Source organism: Phlebotomus papatasi, chromosome 2 (assembly GCF_024763615.1).
Source record: "Phlebotomus papatasi isolate M1 chromosome 2, Ppap_2.1, whole genome shotgun sequence".
Lineage (NCBI taxonomy): Eukaryota > Metazoa > Arthropoda > Insecta > Diptera > Psychodidae > Phlebotomus > Phlebotomus papatasi.
This window is the reverse complement of record NC_077223.1, coordinates 49,179,523-49,202,598: the sequence shown is the minus strand read 5'-3', so window position 1 is coordinate 49,202,598 and position 23,076 is coordinate 49,179,523. Positions and strand designations below refer to the sequence as shown.

General features: G+C 33.3%; 4 protein-coding genes and 1 long non-coding RNA gene across 7 annotated transcripts; 2 read left to right on the top strand and 3 right to left on the bottom strand.

The window, feature by feature from the left end:
* The first annotated feature begins 464 nt into the window (after positions 1-464).
* On the top strand, positions 465-9,298 carry LOC129801499 (modifier of mdg4). 2 transcript variants are annotated; one of them, XM_055846610.1, is made up of 8 exons: positions 465-744; positions 1,862-1,984; positions 2,055-2,154; positions 6,236-6,797; positions 7,912-8,387; positions 8,453-8,598; positions 8,666-8,781; positions 8,856-9,298. In XM_055846610.1, the coding sequence occupies exons 2-8, from the start codon at positions 1,896-1,898 to the stop codon at positions 8,882-8,884; spliced, it is 1,518 nt and encodes a 505-aa protein (XP_055702585.1). In that variant the 5' UTR covers positions 465-744; positions 1,862-1,895; the 3' UTR covers positions 8,885-9,298. The 2 variants fall into 2 exon arrangements, with proteins under 2 accessions (XP_055702585.1, XP_055702584.1); XM_055846609.1 differs by having other exon boundaries at positions 8,834-9,298.
* LOC129801630 (uncharacterized) lies at positions 8,384-8,983 on the bottom strand. The gene is made up of 2 exons (XR_008751710.1): positions 8,893-8,983; positions 8,384-8,563 (listed from the first exon to the last, which is right to left on the bottom strand). It is a non-coding gene; the product is annotated as an uncharacterized LOC129801630 (long non-coding RNA).
* Positions 9,299-12,523: 3,225 nt separating the features above from the next.
* Positions 12,524-15,308, bottom strand: LOC129801564 (pyrimidodiazepine synthase). 2 transcript variants are annotated; one of them, XM_055846776.1, is made up of 4 exons: positions 15,098-15,295; positions 14,150-14,730; positions 13,623-13,744; positions 12,524-12,793 (listed from the first exon to the last, which is right to left on the bottom strand). In XM_055846776.1, exons 1-4 carry the CDS (start codon positions 15,267-15,269, stop codon positions 12,745-12,747), a joined length of 924 nt encoding a protein of 307 aa, XP_055702751.1. In that variant the 5' UTR covers positions 15,270-15,295; the 3' UTR covers positions 12,524-12,744. The 2 variants fall into 2 exon arrangements, with proteins under 2 accessions (XP_055702751.1, XP_055702752.1); XM_055846777.1 differs by lacking the exon at positions 12,524-12,793 and adding an exon at positions 13,131-13,386 and having other exon boundaries at positions 15,098-15,308.
* A 3,017-nt stretch (positions 15,309-18,325) lies between these two features.
* Positions 18,326-20,420, top strand: LOC129801529 (UDP-glycosyltransferase UGT5-like). Its single transcript, XM_055846697.1, has 2 exons — positions 18,326-19,108; positions 19,182-20,420. The coding sequence occupies exons 1-2, from the start codon at positions 18,710-18,712 to the stop codon at positions 20,352-20,354; spliced, it is 1,572 nt and encodes a 523-aa protein (XP_055702672.1). The 5' UTR covers positions 18,326-18,709; the 3' UTR covers positions 20,355-20,420.
* An 852-nt stretch (positions 20,421-21,272) lies between these two features.
* Positions 21,273-23,052, bottom strand: LOC129801502 (UDP-glycosyltransferase UGT5-like). Its single transcript, XM_055846614.1, has 2 exons — positions 22,572-23,052; positions 21,273-22,505 (listed from the first exon to the last, which is right to left on the bottom strand). Exons 1-2 carry the CDS (start codon positions 22,986-22,988, stop codon positions 21,336-21,338), a joined length of 1,587 nt encoding a protein of 528 aa, XP_055702589.1. The 5' UTR covers positions 22,989-23,052; the 3' UTR covers positions 21,273-21,335.
* Positions 23,053-23,076: the final 24 nt, after the last annotated feature.

Sequence of the window (23,076 nt, the reverse complement as noted above, 5' to 3'; positions counted from 1 at the left end):
CTGTGCTCAAAAGGAGTGGGCGGGTAATTTATTTTCATTATTCTAACGATTTTTTAAGATTCTTGCCCTTAAACTAGCAATTTTTCTTACATTTTCCACAATCTACAAATCTGGATAATTTATTACATGATTAAATTTTTGTTTCGATTTTTTTAGTTGATGTACAGACAGTGAACTATGTTTAAATGAAATATATGAACCTATGTAACATTTTATATTAGAGGTGGTAATTTTTTGGGGATATCAAGAATATTGTTGTAAAATTACAAAAAAGCCTCAAAATTCCCAGGGAAAATATCCCCACCCCATGGCGGGAAATAGGTGACGAAAAATGGTTAGAATCCACGCGCGCCAAAGAGAAATTCCACAGCCGGAAAATCAATATTAACGGACAGTCACATGTATCGATTTTTCATGTGCCACCCGCGTCACATACGCCTGTCCCGTTTGCACAGACTGGTTGGAAAAGGCGGAACAGAGTGAGAATACCCAGGGAAAATTGAAGAGGAGGATGTGAAGTTAGGGAGCGTCGATTTTCGCTTGCGTTATTGTCGCTTTGCATGCGGAAACTGTAGCATCTCTCTTGTCTTCGGGGAGATCTCTCTTCTGCTGGTCATTTGTGTTTCATCTTATTGGTGTCTAGTGTTATTTCTTGCAGTCATCTACCAGTGATTCCCCAAAATAGTCAGTTATCTCTGTGAAGATATCTGATATTTTGGCGAGGGCGCAAGAAAATCAATTGAGGTGTGTATGGTATCAGACTTTTTTTTTTACCCACCCCAAGTCTCTTTGTGTTATGATTTTGGAAATTTGTTGTCTTTTTGGGAAGAGATCTTGGTGATAAGTGTTTTTCAATAAATAAAGTTTTTTTTACTCGCACTAAATACAAAAATTCTCATTGAAATGTTTAAGTGAAAAACGGCGGGAAAAATATAAAGTAGTGTAACTCGTTTCCATAGTTCCATGGTCCTGGATTGTATATCTTTCATACGTTGGATGACACTATCTTTCCCTATTTAATCTCAATCTCCAGACAAAAGTCTGCAATAGACCTGGGACAGCTCTCAATTGGGGATAGACTCTGCGTGGCCCAAATCGATAAAAGGTGAAATTTGAGGAAATCAATAAAATCGCGCTTTGTGTGCTCTTTGCTTACGATGCCGTTTTTCCTCTCCACTTGTCTGTATTTATATATTGGAAAATGTGCGCCTGAAAAGGGAGGGAAATTTTTCCGTTATTGATTTCCCTCCGTTTCTGGGAAAAAGTATATAATACGTGCGTGTGTGTGGATTATTTGTGACTTTAGGGCGTTTTTTATTCCATTTTATTTTTAACACATTTTATTTTTATTTATGAATCCATTGATTGAATTTTGCGCTTTATACCCTTTCATTTTATTTTATTTCTTTTATATAATTTTAGATCACACCCCCTTTATCCGCCTTTATCCGCGTAAAATATGAATACTTTTTCAGTTACAAATGCAAAGAGCTTTTTTTTTTGGAATATGCACTTTAATTTTGGTCAATTTTTTCATCCATTTAAATTTAAAGCTTTTGCAGATAATGGTGGATTTTTTCTTTATCAATGAATAAAAGATCACTCCCAAGGTTTCAGAAAAAAAAATTGTCCCAAGTCCAAAAACAATAAAAATTCTATTGGGAGTTTTCTATCCAACAAGGGAGTAATAAAATGAGTGACGTCACTTCCAGGAGGGTGCTTTTGATGAAAAATCGACCATCCTCATTCCATTTTCAGCACTCTTTGGATTTTCTAACGCCAGAGTTATTGATTTTTCATTTCCTGCAATGCAACATATTATTTTCATCAAAATTGATTTTCTTGATATCTTTCTTTTCAGATCTTTAGCAATATAGAGAGGATATATTCTGAGGATGACTTCGACGACCCAGGCTGAAAATTATCAATTAAAGTGGCACTCCCACCTGTCGAATTTGAATTCTTCAGTCGCCACTCTTTACAGGTTAGTCCTTCTGCATAAAGGCTCTGTGGTTGTGGTGAATCCTCAAGAGTAAACTTCCCTATGTTGACAGAAATGACAAATTCGCCGACGTGATGCTCGTACCGAGCAACAGTGTTGACTGTGGTGTGGGGATTCCAGCCCACAAAATCATCTTGAGCACCTGCAGCCACGTAAGTAATTTTTTGAACTGCTTCTCACCTTTAAAATTAATTACATTTCATCATGGATTAAACCACTTTGCTTGATAAATTAAGGGAAAACATAGGTCGTTTTCATAAATCTTATTTCTACTCAAGAAAATCAAACGATTTATTATTTTTTTTTTAAATATTAGTATTTTTTAAAAATATAAATTTTACACGCAAAATAAAAAGAGGTGGGGCTAAAAAGCGTCTCATGTTTGCGAAATGCTTTAACTCATGATTTAGTCAAGCTATACCTTAAAAAAAATATTTTCGCATCATTTATCATTTACCGGTTCACTAACCGATTTGGAACGATATTATTCAAAAGATACTCCAAAATGCAAAAGAATTGATTTTCGTATAAAATTTGTTGATCGGTTCATAATTGGTTAATTAGCGGTTTCTAACCGATTAGAACTGGTCCAGTCTTGTCACAAATACCAAGACCTCTCCAACGAGCCCAAGCGTGATACCATTAATTTATTAAATACGCTGTATAGCTAAAATATATTTAAAAATGCAAAAAAAAACAGGGCGGGTGGGGGGAGGGAAATGAGAGGCATGTTAATAATGTGTAAGCCGACTTATGGGGGCGCTTTTCGAAATTCCAAGAGTTTATCTCTAACTGCTTGATCTGTAGAGGTAAGAACATGCGGACGGACAGAGAGACAAACGTCATGATACACTAAGTCCCGGCATTATGCACTTCGGGATTATGCACCTGACGGAATTAAGCACATATATACAATTATGCAAGTTTGCGTACCATTTGGAGTCAATTTATGAAATTATTTTTAAAATAAAAAAAAATAAATAAATAAAAATAAAAAAATAAAAAAAATTTAAAAATTTTTTAAAATTTTTTTAAAAAAATTTAAAAAAATTTAAAATATTGAAAAATAAAATATTAAAAAAAAATTTTACAATGAAATAATTTTAAAATACTATGTTACGACGCGGGAAATTTGAAAACATTATGTTTATTTTTCAGAATAAAACTTTAATTTTTTTATTAAGGTGAAAATTTTAAATATTCTAACAATTTATTGAAGAACTCTCTCCGAAAAGCACTGTTTGTTGATTAATTGCTTTTAAAAAGCTTAATGTTTCTGCTCTGACTACTTTTACTCCGTGCAAAATTCGTTCTACGGGCGATTTATTCAAAAGAAAGCCCCTGCGGATATGCAAATATTCTTGATGCGTAATGCTATTTTGCGCGTTTTTTTTTCGGTCCCGAAAATGTGCATAATGCCGGGACTGAGTGTATCACTTTTCCGAAATCATCTAAAAACGCCTGGAGATTTGTTGAGAAAAATGGTCCCTGGGAAAAAACAGGTAGTTCCGCTTTGAAAGAATTGTTCGGGACCAAAAAAAAAAGCCCACGAATTAACTCCAGTGACACAGTAAAATTTCATATCTGCAGGAGACAGATAAGTTATGGGAACGCCAATTTAGGACGCCAATTTTTCAGAAGAAATGTACACTCAGTACCGACATTATGCACTTCAGGATTATGCACCTGACGGAATTATGCACATGCAATTATGCAAGTTTGCCTACCTTTGGGAGTCAATTTGTGAAATCATTTTTGAAATACGCATAAATGTATAGGGGAAAGTCGTCTGCCTTCAAACGAAAAATGGAGTTCCAAATTTAAGATTTTTTTCTGAAGAATCCACAAAATGGATTTTATTTTCTACTACACCAAAAAATTCTCTTGTTCATTCGGCGTATATGATTACCTCATTTAGCCCTCGAAATTCCTCAGTTTTTCCTTCTGAGGAAATTAAAAAAGTGATGTCGATTTGTATGAAGGCAGCTGGCATAGTCTGCCTTCAAACGCGAGGCAGCTGCCTTTAAATGTTTTTTTTTCACTGAGAATATTGAATCAATAAAACTAAATGGGCTATAAATGATTAGATTGAAGCCTAACGCACTCACTAAAATCATCACTGCAGTCAAAAGACATTAAACAATAACTTTTCTTCACATTTTTCTGAAGCACTGTTTTGCACATGAAAATTTAGAAGAAAAAGCCATTGAAGTTGAAAATTGTGAACTTGAAACATCCCGGCCGGAGCAAGATAGCAGGTTATAAGTATTTGTATGACGTTCGTCAGAGAAAAGTAGGAGTTCGATTTCACATGTTTTGATGTATGGAAAGATAGGATTTAAAGGCACACGACATTAGCATTTAAAGGCTGCTGCAGGGTGATATTTGCAAATTTTTGCCACCCACAAAAATTGTGTCATCTGAACCAAAATGTATTAACAGAAATATTAAGCCTGATTAACCTTCTATGTGTCACAATGGAAGATTTATTTGTAAAATGATTTTTACTATGAAAAATCACATGATTTGTGGAACATCAAAATTACAGTTTAGAGCTCATTTTCATTTTTTTTGATCTAGCATCTAGGAAATAGGAGCTAGGCTCTCTATTTTTTGATGATTTGTGAGGATGATGGATAGCTACCTAATAGTTAATAGAATATAATTTATGCTTTTGAGAACAACGAAAAATCGCAACATTTGAAGGCTGCTGCATTTAAAGGCAGACGACTTTCCCCTACTATTTGGTGACGTGGAAAATTTGAAGACACTTAGGGCACTAGGGTAAATGTCCTAATTCAAAACCATTCCCAGACGCTTTAACTTTGACAGAAGATTCAACACAATAAGTTCATATTTTTTCTAAAGAGAATTACATAAATTTGCTCCTTGACTCTTCTAGAATGTTACTGTTTGGTGAGAATTCTTTAGATATAATTTGAAAACTTCTCAAATACAAGAAAAATATACGAGCGTAAAATGCTTCTATTGGAAACATATTAATCCAAATGGAGACAAGGGAAAATTTCTAATTGGAGACAAACAGTGTAAGTGAAACCGCGACAAAAGGCTTCCAAAACTTTATTGAGTTGCTCTTGAGTACAGGATTTGTTCCTATTCCTGGCCTTTTCTCCTTTCCTAAAACAATAAGAAAATCTCTCCAAAAAAATTACATTTCCGGGGTTTTCTATTGAAGCATTTGCAGATACTTCAGAAAAATCCTTTTTGTTCACGAAATAGGCGAAATAGGTAATTATTTCATTTGAAAACTTCACGTGCCGTTAACAATAAAGATTAGCACTTAATTTAACCAAAATTAGCCAGAAATATGACATAAATGTTAAACAAAACGAATAAACAACAGTCACCTCATTGTGTTTTTCATTGGAAAACATGGTCAATCGATGAAAAATTCGATGGTGAAAAGGTACACTTTTAAGTTTTCTGAGAAAAAATAACAAATTAAAATTTGTGAATATGAATGGATTTTCGCTTTATTTGGAGCAAAATAAACTAATTAATGAAACTGTGGTACAGAAAATATATAAATATAGTAATTTACTACTGTATTTATCATGAAAACAGTGACGTTTCCATTTGGAGCAGGTTTTGAATTAGCTTAATTTACCCTATGCTTATTTTTCAGAATACAACTTTAATTTCCTTTATGAAGGTATTTTTTTTTAAATATTCTTACAATTTATTGAAGAATTCTGACCAAATTGAATCATTTTGTTCTGACTAAATACTTTTACTCCGCGCGAAATTCGTTTTACGGCCGATTTATTCCAAAGAAATCTCCTAGTAGGGTATGCAAATTTTCTTGATACATACCTAATGCTATTTCGCGCGTTCTTTCGGTCTCGAAAATGTGTATAATCCCGGGGCTGAGTGTACTTCAAACTGACCGCGTGAAAAAAAATTGCATACGTTATGGCCTCTACACACTAAACAAATTTAAGTCCATATTGAAGTAAATTCCCTACGCTTGTGTAGGGAAAACTCTTCAATATGGACATAAATTTCTCCAATGTGTGGAGGCCATTAAGGGGAATTTCAAAAATTATTTTATAAATGAGCTCCCAACCCAATAGTAGGCAATTCAAATCAAATTCTTTCACTCCGTTTTCTCTCAAGGCGGAACTTACTGTAATATATATATAATTTTCAATAAAATATTTTTAACAGTTTTCAAACAATTTCCAAAAAGAAGAATTTCCTATTAATTTGCAGTATTTTGCATCGATCTTTGAGAACAACCCAACACCACCAAATTCCTTAATTTATGTTGTCCTTCCGGCTGAATTGAGCCGTAAATCTCTCCAGATCCTTATTCAATACATGTACAGTGGTGAAGCTACTGTTTCCAACGATATCCTCAACGAAGTCTTGCGCGGAGGGGAACTCCTACGCATTCGGGGCCTTTGGCGCAGTAATCATCATGGATCAGACCCTCAGGGGCCATCCCAACGTCCCGTAGAAGCTGCTGGTGCCACTAGGGTGATCAAACAGGATGTAAGTGTTATCGACAAGCATCTTTCAGAAATGGGAGTTAAACCACCCAGCAATGGAGCTCTGAAGGAGAGTCCTGTACTTGTGATGCATCCACATGTTGCGACTCCAACTCCCTACACTCCTCCAATACAGAATCTTGCAGTGAAAAAAGATGTGGCCATAGATCCTGGAGAAGGTAGACCAATTCCTTCCAGCCACTATGGGCTTGTATCTCTCCAAATTGCAGCCGCAGTAAAAAAAGCACAACAGCATTCAGAAAAACGTACCAAAAGTTTATCAGGTGATTATCATATCAATATAAGTTTCCAGATGTTTTCTTATTGCAACAAAATATATAATTTTCATTACTTCTCATGTGTCGATTTATTATTATAATTCTGTAAGTTAATGATCAAATGAAAATTGCTAATATAGAAGACAGAACTCAACTTACGGGCTAATAATAATGCGAACTAATAGTAGACACTAAATAAGTTTGGATTTAAAATCCAAATTTCGAATTCTTAACAATTCGAGATAAATGTTGAATTTTGAATTTCAAAAGAAGTATCATTAATAAATTTTATACAAAACTTTAAAATTTAAGTTAAGGAACAGATTGAAAATTTTCAAAATTTTTTCTTGAACTAATTAAAGAATGTATTAAATATTGTTCAAATATAATAGAGCAAAGTTATTATTCTTTTGTCCAAAATATTTAGTTTTCATTTTTATTGTTGAGAATGTAATTATCGTATTATTTGATGAACTTAGCAAAAAATATGATGATTTTATTAACGAATTTAAGAATTTTAGGCTTTTTGGGGTACCCCAATGAGCATTATCAATGATATCTATTTCTCTTTTTTTAACCCTTTAACGAAGAGACACTTTTTACGAACTAAAAATCAACAATAAAAAATAAACTGAGAAACATAATCAATGATAAGTCTTACATCTAATCTTGGAAAGTCCAACATAGTCTGATTCGGTGTATTTTGTGCTTCTATGAACGATAGGGACAAAAATAGCCCAAAAATTTAAGTAATTTTTCTGACAATACCAATGAATAATATTTTTCGCTTTAATGAAAAATATTACGTATGAGTATTGTAATTTTTATTGCCAAAAGAGTTTTGCTTAAAAAATTGGAAGTATAAAAAATAAATAAAATCAATTATGAATTTGAGAATTTAAAAATTCGCCATTTTTTAGCTTAAATATTTACTACATAGCAAATAGCTAAAGACTTGTAAAAAATATCTTAGATTCCTTCAACCTTTTACTTGACAATTATGTACAGACATAAGAAAAAAATAACTTTAGGTAGTCAGGAAAAATTATTTTCTTTATGGGACACCGGTGTTCCAATCGTCCATAAAGGGTTAAACAAATGTCTTTATTAACTTATATAGGTACAGGTGAAAATGGCCCATCCACCGTTGGACAAAGTCTCCCGGGAAAGTCTTCAGAGTCATCTACATCTCGTTGTGTTCTCACTAGTGATCTTCGAACTGAAGCCTCAAGATCTAGTGTGGAATCCCGCCGGATTGTTGAGGTTGCTCCACGTCAAGATCTTCCTGAGGGTAGTCACGAACACGATCTGAGCTTCCTGGGTATTAAACAGGAGCCCGTGGAATGGACAGAATTTGAGCAACAAAATGGCATTGAACGCCAACATATGGAAATAACTGTGAAACCAGAAATGATTTACCAGGAAGAGGCTCCTGATGAACATCCAGAGGAAATGCAGGAACCTATTTATTCTCCACTTACTTGTGAATTGTGCAGTGAAACTTTTACAATTCCCGGCGAGTGGGTACGTCACATCGAGAGTTTTCACTCAGATTCACCCTCCCAGACAATTCCCAAGAAACGTAGACGGACTGAAGTAAGTTTTATTTTTATTGCGATAATATCTTAATGGATATATTAATTATAGAGCTTGTGTTTTAGGATACCGCGAGTGAGAACATTGCTGCTCTCAGGTGTGATCTCTGTTCCATGTTCTTCATAACACCTGCTGAATGGGTGAGGCACGTACAAAATACACATACAGAGACGGAACTGGCCATTTCCAATAATAGTGCACCACCAAAAAGGTAAAAAAAAACTGTGTTAATTAATGAAGGGATTTAAGATTGACATGAGATTTATGTAATTATGCAGGAACATAAGAATGAGTCGGCCTTTAGATGGTCAGACACAAGATAAATCTTGCTCCATCTGCCACAAGACTTTTCCATCCTATGCCAGCATGGAGATCCACAAGAGAACCCACACAGGTGAGCCCGCAAGGCACCCCCACTAAAGTATTCTCGAGAGGCCCCAAAATAGGCGAAAAACCCTTCTATTGCAGCATGGGATGCAACAAAGGATTCAATGTAAAGTCTAACCTTCTGAGACACATGCGAACGCTCCACAATCAGCTCATCAATCCATCGAGTGTTCAGGACCAGGCAGATGTCGATAGTGGGTCAGAATGATGTCCGGCTGGCAGCAGAGTTTCCATGGCTTAAAACGGTTAGTGATTTGACGGTGTATGTTTACCAATTTCTCTCAATCTGAAATCTCCTTGTCGTTGTGGTAGAAAGACATAAGATCCTGTTCCTCTATAGAGGATCCTCACTTCCTCAGTTAACAGGGATGTGCGAGTTAGCTTATTCATTTCATTTGAAAATTTGATTTAAACATAAATAAACGTTTGAACTTGGTCTTTTAGATCTTAGAGAATGTTCAACAAAAGAATTGTGTAAATTTTTCAAATACTATACACTAGTAAATTACCTTTTAACAAACGTACACAAATTTTGATCCCTGTTGAAGTATTAAACACGGTCAATAAAACCCTTTAACAATTCTTTAATTTTTTCATTGAGACTTTTGAGCTGTATGAAACGTAAATTAAATTTGTTTTTCGACTTATGCCCAGCGCACAATAACTTTTGTTTGTAAATATGTTTTCAAAGTTTCCTATGAGAGTGAGCGAGATGACAAGATTTAGATCTCAATCACTCTCATTGAAATGTCAAAAAATATGTTTACTATACAAAATTTTTTGTGCGTTGGGCATTAAACTTGCAAAGCAATCAATTTAGGGTAAATGTCCTAATTCAAAACCATTTCCAGACGCTCTTTGACAGAAGATTCAACACATTAAGTTCATATTTTTTCTAAAGAGAATTACATAAATTTGCTCCTTGACTCTTCTAGAATGTTACTGTTTAGTGAGAATTCTTTAGATATAATTTGAAAACTTCTTAAATACAAGAAAAATACGCGAGCGTAAAATGCTTCTATTGGAAACAAATTAATCCAAATGGAGACAAGGGAAAGTTTCTAATTGGAGACAAACGTAAGTGAAACTGCGACGAAAGGCTTCCAAAACCTTGTTGAGTTACTCTTGAGTGCAGGATTTGTTCTTATTCCTGGTTTTTTCTCCTTTCCCATCTAAAACAATAAGAAAATCTCTCCAAAAAAATCATATTTCCGAGGTTTTTGAAGCATTTGCAGATACTTCAGAAAAACCCTTAGGGCAGAATCACATTGACAGTAAAATGCTCACCGTCACCGTCAAAGCCCTCACCGTATTTCGTTGATTTGCGCATTTTTATTGCAATTCTTACGCAAATTTTCCATTACGATATTACCTTGTCTCGTACTCGGTAGCACTAGGTGGAAATAGTATAAGAAAATTGAATAAATAAAGCGAAAAGGCGATAAACGGTAAGCAATAAGAAAAACTGTAGGATTTTTTTGCTACAGTTTTTCGTACAGTTTTTTTGCTCACCGTTTATCGCATTTTCGTTTTATTTCTTCAATTTTCTTATATTATTTTCACCTAGTGCCACCAAGTATGAGATAATGTAACACGGTAATTGAGAATTTGCGTAAAAATTGCAATGAAAATGCGTAAATCAACGAAATACGGTGAGGGCTTTGACGGTGACGGTGAGCATTTTACTGTCAATGTGATTCTGCCCTTATTGTTCACGAAATATGTAATTATTTCATTTGAAATCTTCACGTGCCGTTAACAATAAAGGTTAGCACTTAATTTAACTAAAATTAGCCAAAAATATGGCATAAATGTTAAACAAAACGAATAAACAACAATTACCTCATTGTGTTTTTCATTGGAAAACATGGTCAATCGATGAAAAATTCGATGGTGAAAAAGTACACTTTTAATTTTTCTGAGAAATTGACAAATTAAAATTTGTGAATATGAATGGATTTTCGCTTTATTTGGAGCAAAATGAACTAAATAATGAAACTATGGTACAGAAAATATATAAATATAATAATTTAGTACAGTATTTATCATGAAAACAATGACGTTTCCATTTGGAGTATCGAAAAACAGGTTTTGAATTAGCTAATTTACCCTATTCAAAGTATTGGAAACATAAAAAAATATTATCATAAATAATATTTCTAAAGCAGCTTCAACGTAGAGACTTTTGTAATAACTGAATTTAAATTTTGATTTCTGAAATACTATAAGGGGAAGTGGGGAACCTTTGAATGTGGGGCAACTTTGAAATTTTGATTTTTTTCCTACGTTTTTTAAATTGAACTGAGACATATCATTCTATTTAGCTTCTCAATCTGTTTATGCAGCTAAATTATATTATAAGGCTCAATTTTATTTAAAAATAGATGAAAAATCCCAATTTCGAAGATGCCCCACATTCAAAGATGTCCCACTTCCCCACTAAGGGGAAGCAGGACTGTCTTCAGATTAGAGGTTTAGCCTAGTTTCCGAAGGTCTCAAAGTCCTAAATAGTAACCAATTTAATTTGTCCTTCTGATTCAAATAGATTAATTCCCCTTAATAGTCCATTTCTAAGTCAAAATTTTCCAAAAAATTTCGACTGATAAGAGTCTCGAGAAGTTAAGCCTTATGGTTAAACCTTTAGGTCTTAAGTCCATATAGGGCTACATTGATATACGTTTTTTCTCATATTTCTAAAGGAAACTTGGCTTGAACCAGCGTAATTTAGTCCTATTAAATAATTGCGGAACTAAATAAAACAATTATAAGGCCCAGCTTTCTTTAGAAATACGCGAAAAAGTCGTAGAATGATCTAGCTCCACAGCTCAAAGTAGACGCACCACCCCCCTTTTTTATTTTCATTACTGAAAAATTTGTTTAAAAATCCATTTGGAACTATCCATATCGTTTATTGGTGGCAGCCAAAATCCCGAAAGTCAAAATCCTGAAGGGGATGAAATTATATGGAGGAAAATGTTTACAATAATTTCCCAAGACACAGAAGATTTCCTTTTGCCTCCAGCAAGCGCGGGTACAATCGTAAGAGTAGCTATGACACTTTTAAGAATTTGGGATTTTGGCTTTCGGGATTTTGGCGTTCGGGATTTTGGCTTTCGGGATTTTGACCGGGACCCTCGTTTATAATGATTTGAAAATTAAATTTATCATATTTTCGCATTTATTGAGTAGTTTATTCTTTACTGAAACTATTTACATATTTAATTTATTGAGATCGAAAACAAGAAAAGCTAACGATTTTTTAACCAGATCATTTTTAAAGATCAACAGAAATTGATTTGTAAAATTTTCAGATGAAACTTTTAGGGCATTTACCGTGAAATTTCCAAGTTATACTAATTTTAGCTCAAGTTGTTTTACGCGAAATATCTTCCCTCTAGTAAAACTCTATCTTAGCGAGTAATAGAAAATGTTTCGAAATAGTTGCATGCAACTCTTCTAGTGGGTTTCCGATAATAGAATTTTTCTGCTTTTGAGAAAAATTCCTTATGAAGGTATTTTATCAAACAGATAATTAATAAAACTATGAAATTGTTATTTTAAAATCTTCATCTTTTTCGTCAAAAAAAAACTAAATAAATAAAAGAAAATATTTCAGAGATAGAGTTAACAGATAGACCCAGTAAACGCACATCCCGTGTTTTCCTCCCTAATTAAAATCAATATATATAGAATATTTCGTCGATGTTCTTTCGTGCAATTTGAAGATTTGTATATAAGAACAAAAAAAACTTATTCAAGTGATTATATTTTTTACGATATATACATTTATTATAAAAATAAATTATGAATTTATTTGAAAAAAGAAATAGACATGACTGGAAACCAACCCAAAAGTTTAATTTAAAGAGTAAAAAAAAAGAAAAGAGAATAAAATTAAGAGTTTTGTTTTCTCTTAAGAGGTATTTTAAAGGCTTTTTCTTAAGAAGATGTGAAATGGTTTCTTTTTTGTTCAAATTCTCTCAATTGTGTGGTGGAAGATTCTTTTCCTTCCGAGACGTCTGGAAAAGAGAGAAGGGTACAATTTCAGAAGGGAGATCTTGAGTCAAAGTCAAAGGTAAGAAGCTTGAACACAACTGCAGGCGGTTTAGCAAATTGAAAAATGTACAAATGATTGTGTACTGCATAGTGAATTTGTCTAATTTGATTTTTTTTCTGGAAAATTGTTTTGAAACCTTCATTAAAAATTTCGTGAATATGAACGATTGCTTAATTAATTACATAAGCTGAACCATCATGTTAGAGCACCAATTCAAGACGAAGGTCGTGTAAACACTGTACGCAATACTTTTAAAATTTCAACTTTAAACATTTTTTCTTTCAGCTAACGAAATAAACTTGCTTACAAAAATCTTTATTGATTCCTTTTACATTGATTCGTTTTTAAATCGCTTTATCATGCATGCTTTTTTTTAAAATACAAAATAAATCTTTTTCTCTCATTAACAGTGATATAGAAAATATCAATAAAGGCCCTGATTTACATTGAAATGCAAAGTTGTGAAAATAAAAATCATAAGAACAGTGCCAGAGTGATCAAATGATAGAATCATGATACAAAAATTAGGACGTTCGCTGTTTCTTAGCAATATTTCTGAAATAAAGATAAAAAATCCAATTCTCTTAAATTTTTTTTTAAAGCAAAATATAAGAAAATAGCAATCTATTTAATTTTAATAGTGTATACAAAATCGAAAAGTTCTGTGATATGGCCGCAGAAAAAAATAGTGATAAAGAAATTGAATGAATGATTGTGAAAATTAGTGCAGGCCACACTTAATTAGTTGATATATATTGTTAGTTGTAGGGTAGGGGCAATTTTCCGCTTACACAAGCATATCATAATCAGCATTTCCTTGTCGACGTCCTTCCATGTACTTGGCATGCACTTCACCTGACAGGTAGGATCCCTTAACGGCTTTGTCCTCCTTCATCAGAGCTCTCCACTTGACCTATAAAATTTTATTTTAAAATAATATTAATAGAATTATTTACCATTAGATCTTGATCTTTTGTTAAAACAGTCAAGATGTGCAATTTTTGCCCACTGTGAACACTGCACTGAGAGAAATCCGAAAAAGTTAAAATAACATTCCGGAAATGTTCATTTTACCCTCCAGTATTGATCCAAAATCGGTGTAAATATTACCCTTTTAGGTGTATTGGGGGTTAAAGTTACCCTTTTTCATGTTAATTTTACCCTTAAAAAGGTGTAAAATTAACATTAAAAAATGTTGATATATTTTTACACCTAAAAAGTGTTAAAGTTATAAGGAAAAAAAGTTAATCGCACCCTCCTTCTCAGTGAGTGTGTGAATCTATTTAAAACTTATTAAACTTTTAAATGGATGACTAACCAATTTGGGAAATCTCTCCTCATCCAGGACGTACTTATCTCCCAGAAGGTATGTAAGCATATCAGCTCTTTCACACCATGGCCAGATCATATAATCCACCATCCCGGGTACATTCCCGCCAAAAAAGTCGGATCCACGTGTTTGAAGTTCTTTCTCAAAAAAGTCAAGTCTGTTGCTGATCTCAGTCAAAGTTCCAGGGACATGTTCCCCCAAAAACACTTTGTACATCACGTCAATCACCGTATCGAACTTTTTAATCAGCAGACGCTCCTTGGCTTTTGCCAAAGGTGTACGTGGATATAAGGGCCTCTGTGGGAATTTCTCATCGAGATAGTCTGATATGACCAAAGATTCATATAGACTGGCACCTCCACTTTCGTTGGGTAGATCCACAGCGGGAACGGTACCTGGAGGGCTTCGGTCATAGAGCCATTCTGGCTTTGCCTGAAGATTTACGTAGATCGTATGATAGGGAATATCCTTAGCATCCAGAACAAGATGAACACGTTGGGCATATGGGCAGAAGCGCATGGAGTAGAGGCGGATCTTACCATCATCCTGAAGGGTGGGCAAGGGGGCACCTAAAATATTTTACGAAATAACTCTTGCATCCATACAACACATTTTATTGATGTTTCTCACGGCATGAAGATTTCAGTGAAAAAGAGAAGTTTCAATGTTATTACGTCATTTCTAAAAATATGCCACTGACGCTTTTTTCTTTTAAAAAATCACTTTCTCCACATATCTTACAAGTATATTTACTATTTTATAATAAATTAGCACTTTTTAGAAAAGAAAAAAAAATTCTGTGCATATAGTAAATCTTTAAAATAATTTATTAGAAAATTCCTAATAAAATTTTTCAAAGTTATCTTGACTCTACATAGAATTATCAGAGATAAATTAATCCCAAAATAACCCGCAAAAGATATATGAATAACTCACCTGTAGCTAAGTGTTTTCCGTTGCTCATGTTTTCACTTTTTCTGAGGTCTACACAGGTGGTTAAACTTCTTGAACAAACCTTATTTCTTTTATTAAAAACCGTAGTTTTTGCTGTGTGCCAAATACCCAAAGATTCCGGCAAGTGACTGAACTTTCGAGTTACTTTTGACATCGCGTTAGTTAAAGAGGAGGGGTTGGGGGGCAGCCGATGAAGTCATGTGCCATTTGTGCATGGTGCGAGTCTAAACTGTGCTTAAGATCCGAATTTTTATTCTGTTTAGAAAAGCGATGGTACCAGATTCAAATATATATGTACTGTGGAAGGGGGTACACAGAATACGATGAATGGTTATTAAATTAAATAATTAAATTCAAATTTATAATTACGATAATTACAAAAAAAATATTAGCCGTGCTTACTATGGCGTTGTTATCTCGTAATCTCCGTAATCTGTTATCTTGTTATAATTTTTCATTTATAAAATACAAGCCGTACTCACTATGGCGTTGTTATCTCGTAATCTCCGTAATCTGTTATCTTGTTATAATTTTTCATTTATAAAATACATTACGAGAACATAACGAGATAACGAGATAACGATATTACAAGATAACAGCGCCATAGTGAGCACGGCTATTATTATTATAATAATAGGTCTATGTGGTCTATGTGAATATTATAAATAAATAGGTGTGATTAGAAAGGAATCACACCTAACACAAGGGAAGGAATATTCGTGGAGTATTCTTAAACTCATTAGGTCCTATTTATAAGCTTTATCAGATATCCTTAAAACCTTTTACAAAATTCTTTTTATTCGTTTATTTATTTACATTGGACTTTTAGAGTATTATTATACGTAAAAAGAATTTTTTTCACACTAAAATAGGGTTAAAAACAGACAGATGGAAAGGTTAACAAAAAATAAGTATATGGACAAAATATAGACATAAAAATGTCCTCTATAGGGCAAAGTGATAAAAAGTTGGTCAGTAGTGGTACAAGTTGGACAATGGTACAATTTGGACAGGGCTTTTTGTCTTGATAAATTTAGTACTTCATTTTTATTTGTATATTTTTAATGCTTTAGTTTTATAATTTGGTTCCTTGGGCTTAAAAACAAATTTTGTACTGTATTTATCATGAAAAAAACCATGTCCAACTTGTACCGGCGAATTGTCCAACTTGTAACACTAATTCCAAATTATATCACTTTACCCTAATTATGCCGAAGTATAGTCATCAAAATAGGCTAACCCTTTAAGGACGACTGAAAAATCGGTGTCCCAGAGAAAAAGATTTTTTCTGAATCTATGGTTTCTTTTTTCTAAAATTTATATTTATATTTATATGTAATCACAAATTAGAAGGTTGTATATGTCGTAGGAACTATTGTTTTTCTTAAAACTAATAGTAAAAATTTAAGCTTAAAACTGATGTATTTTCAAATTATCGTATTGATATGAAGTATATATTTGTTTATAATTCTAATTTTTGTAAACAAAAACCTTTTGGTACTAGAATAACGATAACTCTTAGACCGAAAATTATTTATTTAATGATATTTTTAGGAAAACTTCTTAAACATTGTGGGCTATATAACTTCCAATCGTCCAAACCGGAAAAAACATTGAATTATCTTCTATTGAATTTATTTTCCGAGGTTTGAAATTAGGTGTTTTATCTACCTTGTTTATCAGTTTAATTTTTGTTGTTGATTTTCGGTTAGTGAAAAGTGTCTGGAAGTGTCTCGCCTTTAAAGATTAATTAAGCACAAAAGAGAGGACAGACGGACGGTAGGGAACGTTACCTAGCAACCCATACATACGTGATCAGGGAATAGCGAAAAATATTTTGTCAAAGTTTAACCCTTTAAGGACGATTGGAACACCGGTGTCCCATAAAGAAAATAATTTTTACTGACTACCTAAAATTATTTTTCCCTATGTTTGTACGTAATTGCAAAATAGAAGGTTAAAGGAATCTAGGATATTTTTTGGAAGTCTCCAGCTATTTGCTATATGGTAAATTTTTAAGCTAAAAAATGACGAAATTAAATTTCTCATATAATGAAAATTAATTTTAAATATTTTTTATAATTCCAATTTTTTTTAAGTAAACCCGTTTTGGGAAAAGAAACTACAATATGGTAATTGTCCTAATTCAAAAACAATTCCAGACGCTTTAACTTTGACAGAAGATTCAACACAATAAATTCATATTTTTTCTGAAGAGAATTACATAAATTTGGTTCTTGACTCTTCTAGAATGTTACTATTTACTGAAAATTCTTTAGATATAATTTGAAAACTTCTTAAATACAAGAAAAATACGCGAGCGTAAAATGCTTCTATTGGAAACATATTAATCCAAATGGAGACAAGGGTAAGTTTCTAATTGGAGACAAACAGTGTAAGTGAAACCGCGACAAAAGGCTTCTAAAACCTTGTTGTTTATTCTGATCCTTTTCTCCTTTTCCATCTAAAACAATAAGAAAATCTCTCCAAAAAACTTACTATTTCCGGAGTTTCCTATTGAAGCATTTGCAGATACTTCAGAAAACCCATTTTTGTTCACGAAATAAGTAATTATTTCATTTGAAAACTTCACGTACCGTTAACTATAAAGATTAGCACTTAATTTTACTAAAATTAGCCAGAAATATGACATGAATTTTAAACAAAACGAATATACAACAGTCACCTCATTGTGTTTTTCATTGGAAAACATGGTCGATCTATGAAAAATTCAATTGTGAAAAGGTACACTTTTAATTTTTCTGAGGAATTAACAAACAAAAATTTGTAAATATGAATGGATTTTCGCTTTATTTGGAGAAAAATGAACTAAATAATGAAACTGTGGTACAGAAAACATATAAATATAATAATTTAGTATTGTATTTATCATGAAAACAATGACGTTTCCATTTGGAGTAGCGAAAATTTTCCATTTAGAGCAGGTTTTGAATTAGCTTAATTTACCCTACTCAAACATAATATTTTTCATTAGATTGAAAATTATCATTCATTAGTATTCAGAAAAATTACTTAAATGTTTAGGTTATTTTTGTCCCTATCGTTCACACCAAATGAGACTCTGTTGGCCTTGTTTTGTTCATTGGTTTCATTTTTATTGCTGATTTTCGGTCCACGAAAACTGTCCCGTCGTTAAAGGGTTAAGCCCGATCGTTGGACATGAGGCTTTGTGATGATTATAGTATAGGTGAGTTTGTTAAAAGTCTTATTTAATATGAAAACATATTGTTGATGTTCGTTTGAAATTTTTCTTAACTTTAACAAGGCAATTGTCCAATTACAATTCAATTTAAAATTTATTTAAGTGAAATTTCTTTTCTTTTGCTTAGTATAGTATACTTTCCAATTAGCCTTGGCAATGACTCATGATTTTTTTTTGGCTAATTTTGTTATCAGATACCACAGTCACAACACTAATCGTTCACTACGTAACCATGTTATAACAACAAGGTCATCAATTAGATTCGGGTTTCATCATGAGTTGATAGAAAATATAAGCTCAGAAGTTTTTGAGCTTTTATTTTTCTTCTTAGATTTAGTATTACGAAACCCGTGCAGCGAACAAGTCCAGTTATGAGACTTTCCGTGGTTATAGTGGTTTTCCTTCCGTGTTTGGTAAATTGTGCTAATATTTTGTTCCTGGAGACTGTACCCTCCCCAAGCCATCACATATGGATACGTACTCTTTCAACAGCCCTAGCTGAAAGGGGTCACAACATTACTTCTCTGTCGACTGACATTGAAGAACACACCCCAGAAAATCTTCATTATCTTCATCTTGACAAAGTCTACGATGTCATGTACAATCAAGAAGATGAGGATTTTGGACAGGAGTGGGACTTCTTTGAAATGGGAAAAATAAATTCTTACTTACAATTGTTAATATTTATGGATTTCACGCCTCTTACTTTAAAAGGATCATTGAAATCAACTGGATTTCATCAGCTATTGGCATATCCTGATGATTTTAAAGTAAGTTTGATCTAAGCTAAAGTATTTAAAACTTTTGATGGCTATAATTATATTGAAAAAATCATTTTTTCAGTTCGATTTAATTATCTATGACTTTATGGTAGGAGGCATAATGCTTCCGTTTGTCCAAAAGTTCAACAATCCACCAGTTATTGCCCTAACAGCGTTTTACTCTGTGGAATTTGGCGCTTCTATTGTAGGAGGAACTCTTAATCCATCATTCATACCCTATATCGTCAATCATGACGGGGATCTTACTTCTTTCTTCGGACGAGTAAATAATTTCGTACTCACATTTTTGGACTACTTTTTAAAAGAGTGCTATATGCCGTATAAGCTCAATGCATTATTGAGGAAGGAAATGCCTTGGGCAAAGGATATTCGTGAATTGAATCAATTGGCAAAGATTGTTCTTTTAAATAAGCATCCTGGTCTTGATATAATTGAACCAGCGTTTCCAAATGTGATTTCAGTTGGAGGTATGCAAATACAGAGAAATAAGGGTCTACCTCAAGATCTTCAGGAAGTTCTTGACAACTCGAAGGATGGGGTGATATTATTATCCCTAGGAACAAATGTAAAGAGTGCAATGTTAGGAGATGATCGTATTACAGAAATCCTTGAAACCTTCAGATCTCTACCTCAGTACACCTTTATCTGGAAATTTGAAGCAGACTCATTGCCAGTAGAAGTCCCTTCTAATGTTATCATTCGAAAGTTTGTACCCCAGAGTGATCTCTTAGAACATCCCAATCTTAAACTTTTCATCAGTCACTGTGGACTTCTCAGTACTCAAGAAGCTATTTGGTTTGGCGTACCTATTCTTGGACTCCCGGTCTTTGGTGATCAGTTCCATAACTTAAAACTCAGTTTGAAGAATGGAGTTGCTGAGGAAGGAAATCTCGGAAAAATTGACCGAATGTCCTTCCAACAATTGATTGAGAAGATGCTTAAAGACCCTAAATATCGAAACAATGCTGAGACACTTTCTCAAGTGTTTCGTGATCAGAAAGAAACACCGCTGGAGAGGGCAATTTGGTGGACGGAGTATGTATTGAGACATCCGAATATGACTTATATGAGGTCTTCATCTTTTGAACTAGGAATTATTAAGAGACAATCTTGGGATGTTATGGCATTCATATTTTCAATGATTCTAATTTCCATGTTTGTCTTCGTAAAAATTTCATGCTGTGTCTGCAGAATGTGTTCGAAAAAGAAATCCAGAAAGCCAAAGAGAGACTAATTCCTGTAGGATAAATATTTGATAGAAAAATTTTGATTTTAATAAAAAATTTATTAAGAGAATATTGTGTTTTATGGATTTTATATCTTGTATTTTAATGTGGTCAACTGTGTGTAAAAAGAACAATCCTTTTTACAAACATGATATTTTGATTTTTCAACGATGCCCACACTGTGAGAGAAATCCGAAAAAGTTAAAATAACATTCCGGAAATGTTCATTTTACCCTGCAGTATTGATCCGAAATTGGTGTAAAGATTATACTTTTTAGGTGTATTAGGGGTCAGAGTTACCCTTTTCATGTTAATTTTACCCTTGAAAAGATGTAAAATTAACATTAAAAAATGTTGATATATTTTTACACCTAAAAAGTGTTAAAGTTATGAGGGAAAAAAGTTAATCGCACCCCCGTTTTTTCTCTGTGCACGTAAGTAGGGGGAAGTGGGGCACTTTTGAAAGTGTTGCACCTTTGAAATTGGAATTTTTCTTCTATGTTTAAGTGGAATTGAGCCATATCATAATGTAATTTAGCTTCTCAATCTATTTGTGCAGCTAAGTTATATCACGATAAGGGTCAACCTTATTTAAAAATAGATGAAAAATACTAATTTCAAACACTCTGTGAGAGAAATCCGAAAAAGTTAAAATAACGCATTTAATAGATCCGAAATCTGTGAATATATTATTCTTTTTAGGTGTATTAGGAGTTAAAGTTACACTTTTTCATGTTAATTTTACCCTTAAAAAGGTGTAAAATTGACATTAAAAAATGTTGATATATTTTCACACCTAAAAAGTGTTAAAGTTATGAGAAAAAAAAGTTAATCGCACCCCCGTTTTTTTCTCAGTGAAGGCACCCCACTTTCAAAAGTGCCCCACTTCCCCCTATTTATCTAAAATAAAAATACAGTTATACATATCAATTTTTAAATTCCTTTATTTATATTTTTTATTGAATCTACTATACATTGTACAAATTTCACTATTCCGTCTTTGATTTTTGGGACCTTTTCCTCAAGCAAGTCCGAAAGGAAAGGCAGCAAATTTTCAGAATTACATATACAGAAAAAATAAATATTGAAGTTATAAAAGCTACGACATCCCATGAGTGTCTCTGAGTTAATCCAAGATTCAACGATGGAGAGCTCATGAAAGTCATATTTGGATGTCTTAATACATATTCGGTCCACCAAACTCCTCTTTCAAGTGGTGTCTCTTTCTGGTCCCGAAAAACATTTGAACGAGTTTTTGCATTGTTTCGATATTTTGGATCATTAATCATTTTTTCAATTAATTGTTTAAATGAATTTCGATTGATATTCCCGAGATTTCCTTTTTCGGCAACTCCATTTCTTACACTAAGTTCTAGGTTATAGAATTGATCGGCAAATACGGGTAGTCCAAGAATAGGTACGCCAAACCAAACAGCTTCTTGAGTACTGAGAAGTCCACAGTGACTGATGAAAAGTTTAAGATTGGGATGTTCTAAGAGATCACTCTGGGGTACAAACTTTCGAATGATAACATTAGAAGGGACTTCTACTGGCAATGAGTCTGCTTCAAATTTCCAGATAAAGGTGTACTGAGGTAGAGATCTGAAGGTTTCAAGGATTTCTGTAATACGATCATCTCCTAGCATTTCGCTTTTAACATTTGTTCCTAAAGAAAAGAGAATCGCTCCATTTTTTGCATTATCCAATATTTCTTGAAGATCTTTGGGAAGACCCTTGTTTCTTTGGATTTGAAGTCCTCCAAGTTGAATAGTATTTGGCATCAGAGGTTCAATCATATCCAGAGCCGGATGTTTGTTTAGAAAAACCAATTTGATCTGTTTTTCAATATCGCGAACATCCTTACCAGTAGCAAAATCATTCTTCACATGATAATTGATTTTATATCCAATATAATACTCTCGTACTAAGTAATCGAGTAAAAAGATTAGGAAATTATTTGTTCGACCCCAAAAACTGCTTAAATCCATGTTAACAAGCGGATATGGTACAAAGGCAGGTGTTAAGATGCCACCAGTAATTTTGCTTGCATAATTTGATGAAAAAAATGCTGTGGCAGCTATAATTGGCGGATTTCCGAACTTTTCAACAAAATTTAGAAGCACAGGTCCTGCTATGAAGTCGTATATTATCAAGTCAAACTGAAATGCATTTTTTTAAATTTATTTTTTTAGTTTGCAGTTTGCAAAGATAAAATTAATTATTACCTTGAAGTCATCTGGATAATTTAGAAGCTGTTGATAACCGGTAGATTTGACACAACCTATTACGTTCTGAGCCATGTAGCTTACAAAATTGTAATACGCAAGATAAGGATTCATTTCTCCCATGGCAAAGAAATCAAGATTCTGGGAATGATCTTCACTGGTTTCATCATAGAGCACTTCATAAACCTTATCCAGATGAAGATAGTGAAGATTTGGACTCTGCCCAACATCAAAATCAGCAGAAATGGAAGTTATATTGTGGTTCTTCTCAGCAAGAGCTAATAAGAGTGTTTTCATCCAAATGTGATGGCTGGGGGATGCTGTAGTCTCGAGCACAAGTATATTAGCTGCACTAACTAAACAAGGAAGTACACAGAAAATTATAAATTTCATTTTTATATTACTTTTTATCTCCATTTGAGAGATAGAGATGTTTCCGTAATGGTGGTGTCTCTTAAACTAATTCTCACAGTGATTCGCCTGTTTCATGATACTAAGATTGCGA

What these genes read in the sequence shown, in the direction of transcription:
- LOC129801499 (XM_055846609.1), top strand. Translation starts at nt 1,896, where the DNA reads ATGACTTCGACGACCCAGGCTGAAAATTATCAATTAAAGTGGCACTCC. An exon ending in AGAAACGTAGACGGACTGAA is followed by an intron (nt 8,388 to 8,452) that starts GTAAGTTTTATT and finishes CTTGTGTTTTAG; the next exon opens with GATACCGCGAGTGAGAACAT. An exon ending in CCACAAGAGAACCCACACAG is followed by an intron (nt 8,782 to 8,833) that starts GTGAGCCCGCAA and finishes GCCCCAAAATAG; the next exon opens with GCGAAAAACCCTTCTATTGC.
- LOC129801564 (XM_055846776.1), bottom strand. Translation starts at nt 15,269, where the DNA reads ATGTCAAAAGTAACTCGAAAGTTCAGTCACTTGCCGGAATCTTTGGGT. An exon ending in AGGAGAGATTTCCCAAATTG is followed by an intron (nt 13,745 to 14,149) that starts GTTAGTCATCCA and finishes AAAATTTTATAG; the next exon opens with GTCAAGTGGAGAGCTCTGAT. An exon ending in GCTGATTATGATATGCTTGT is followed by an intron (nt 12,794 to 13,622) that starts GTAAGCGGAAAA and finishes TCTCTTTTCCAG; the next exon opens with ACGTCTCGGAAGGAAAAGAA.
- LOC129801529 (XM_055846697.1), top strand. Translation starts at nt 18,710, where the DNA reads ATGAGACTTTCCGTGGTTATAGTGGTTTTCCTTCCGTGTTTGGTAAAT. An exon ending in CATATCCTGATGATTTTAAA is followed by an intron (nt 19,109 to 19,181) that starts GTAAGTTTGATC and finishes TCATTTTTTCAG; the next exon opens with TTCGATTTAATTATCTATGA.
- LOC129801502 (XM_055846614.1), bottom strand. Translation starts at nt 22,988, where the DNA reads ATGGAGATAAAAAGTAATATAAAAATGAAATTTATAATTTTCTGTGTA. An exon ending in ATTATCCAGATGACTTCAAG is followed by an intron (nt 22,506 to 22,571) that starts GTAATAATTAAT and finishes AATGCATTTCAG; the next exon opens with TTTGACTTGATAATATACGA.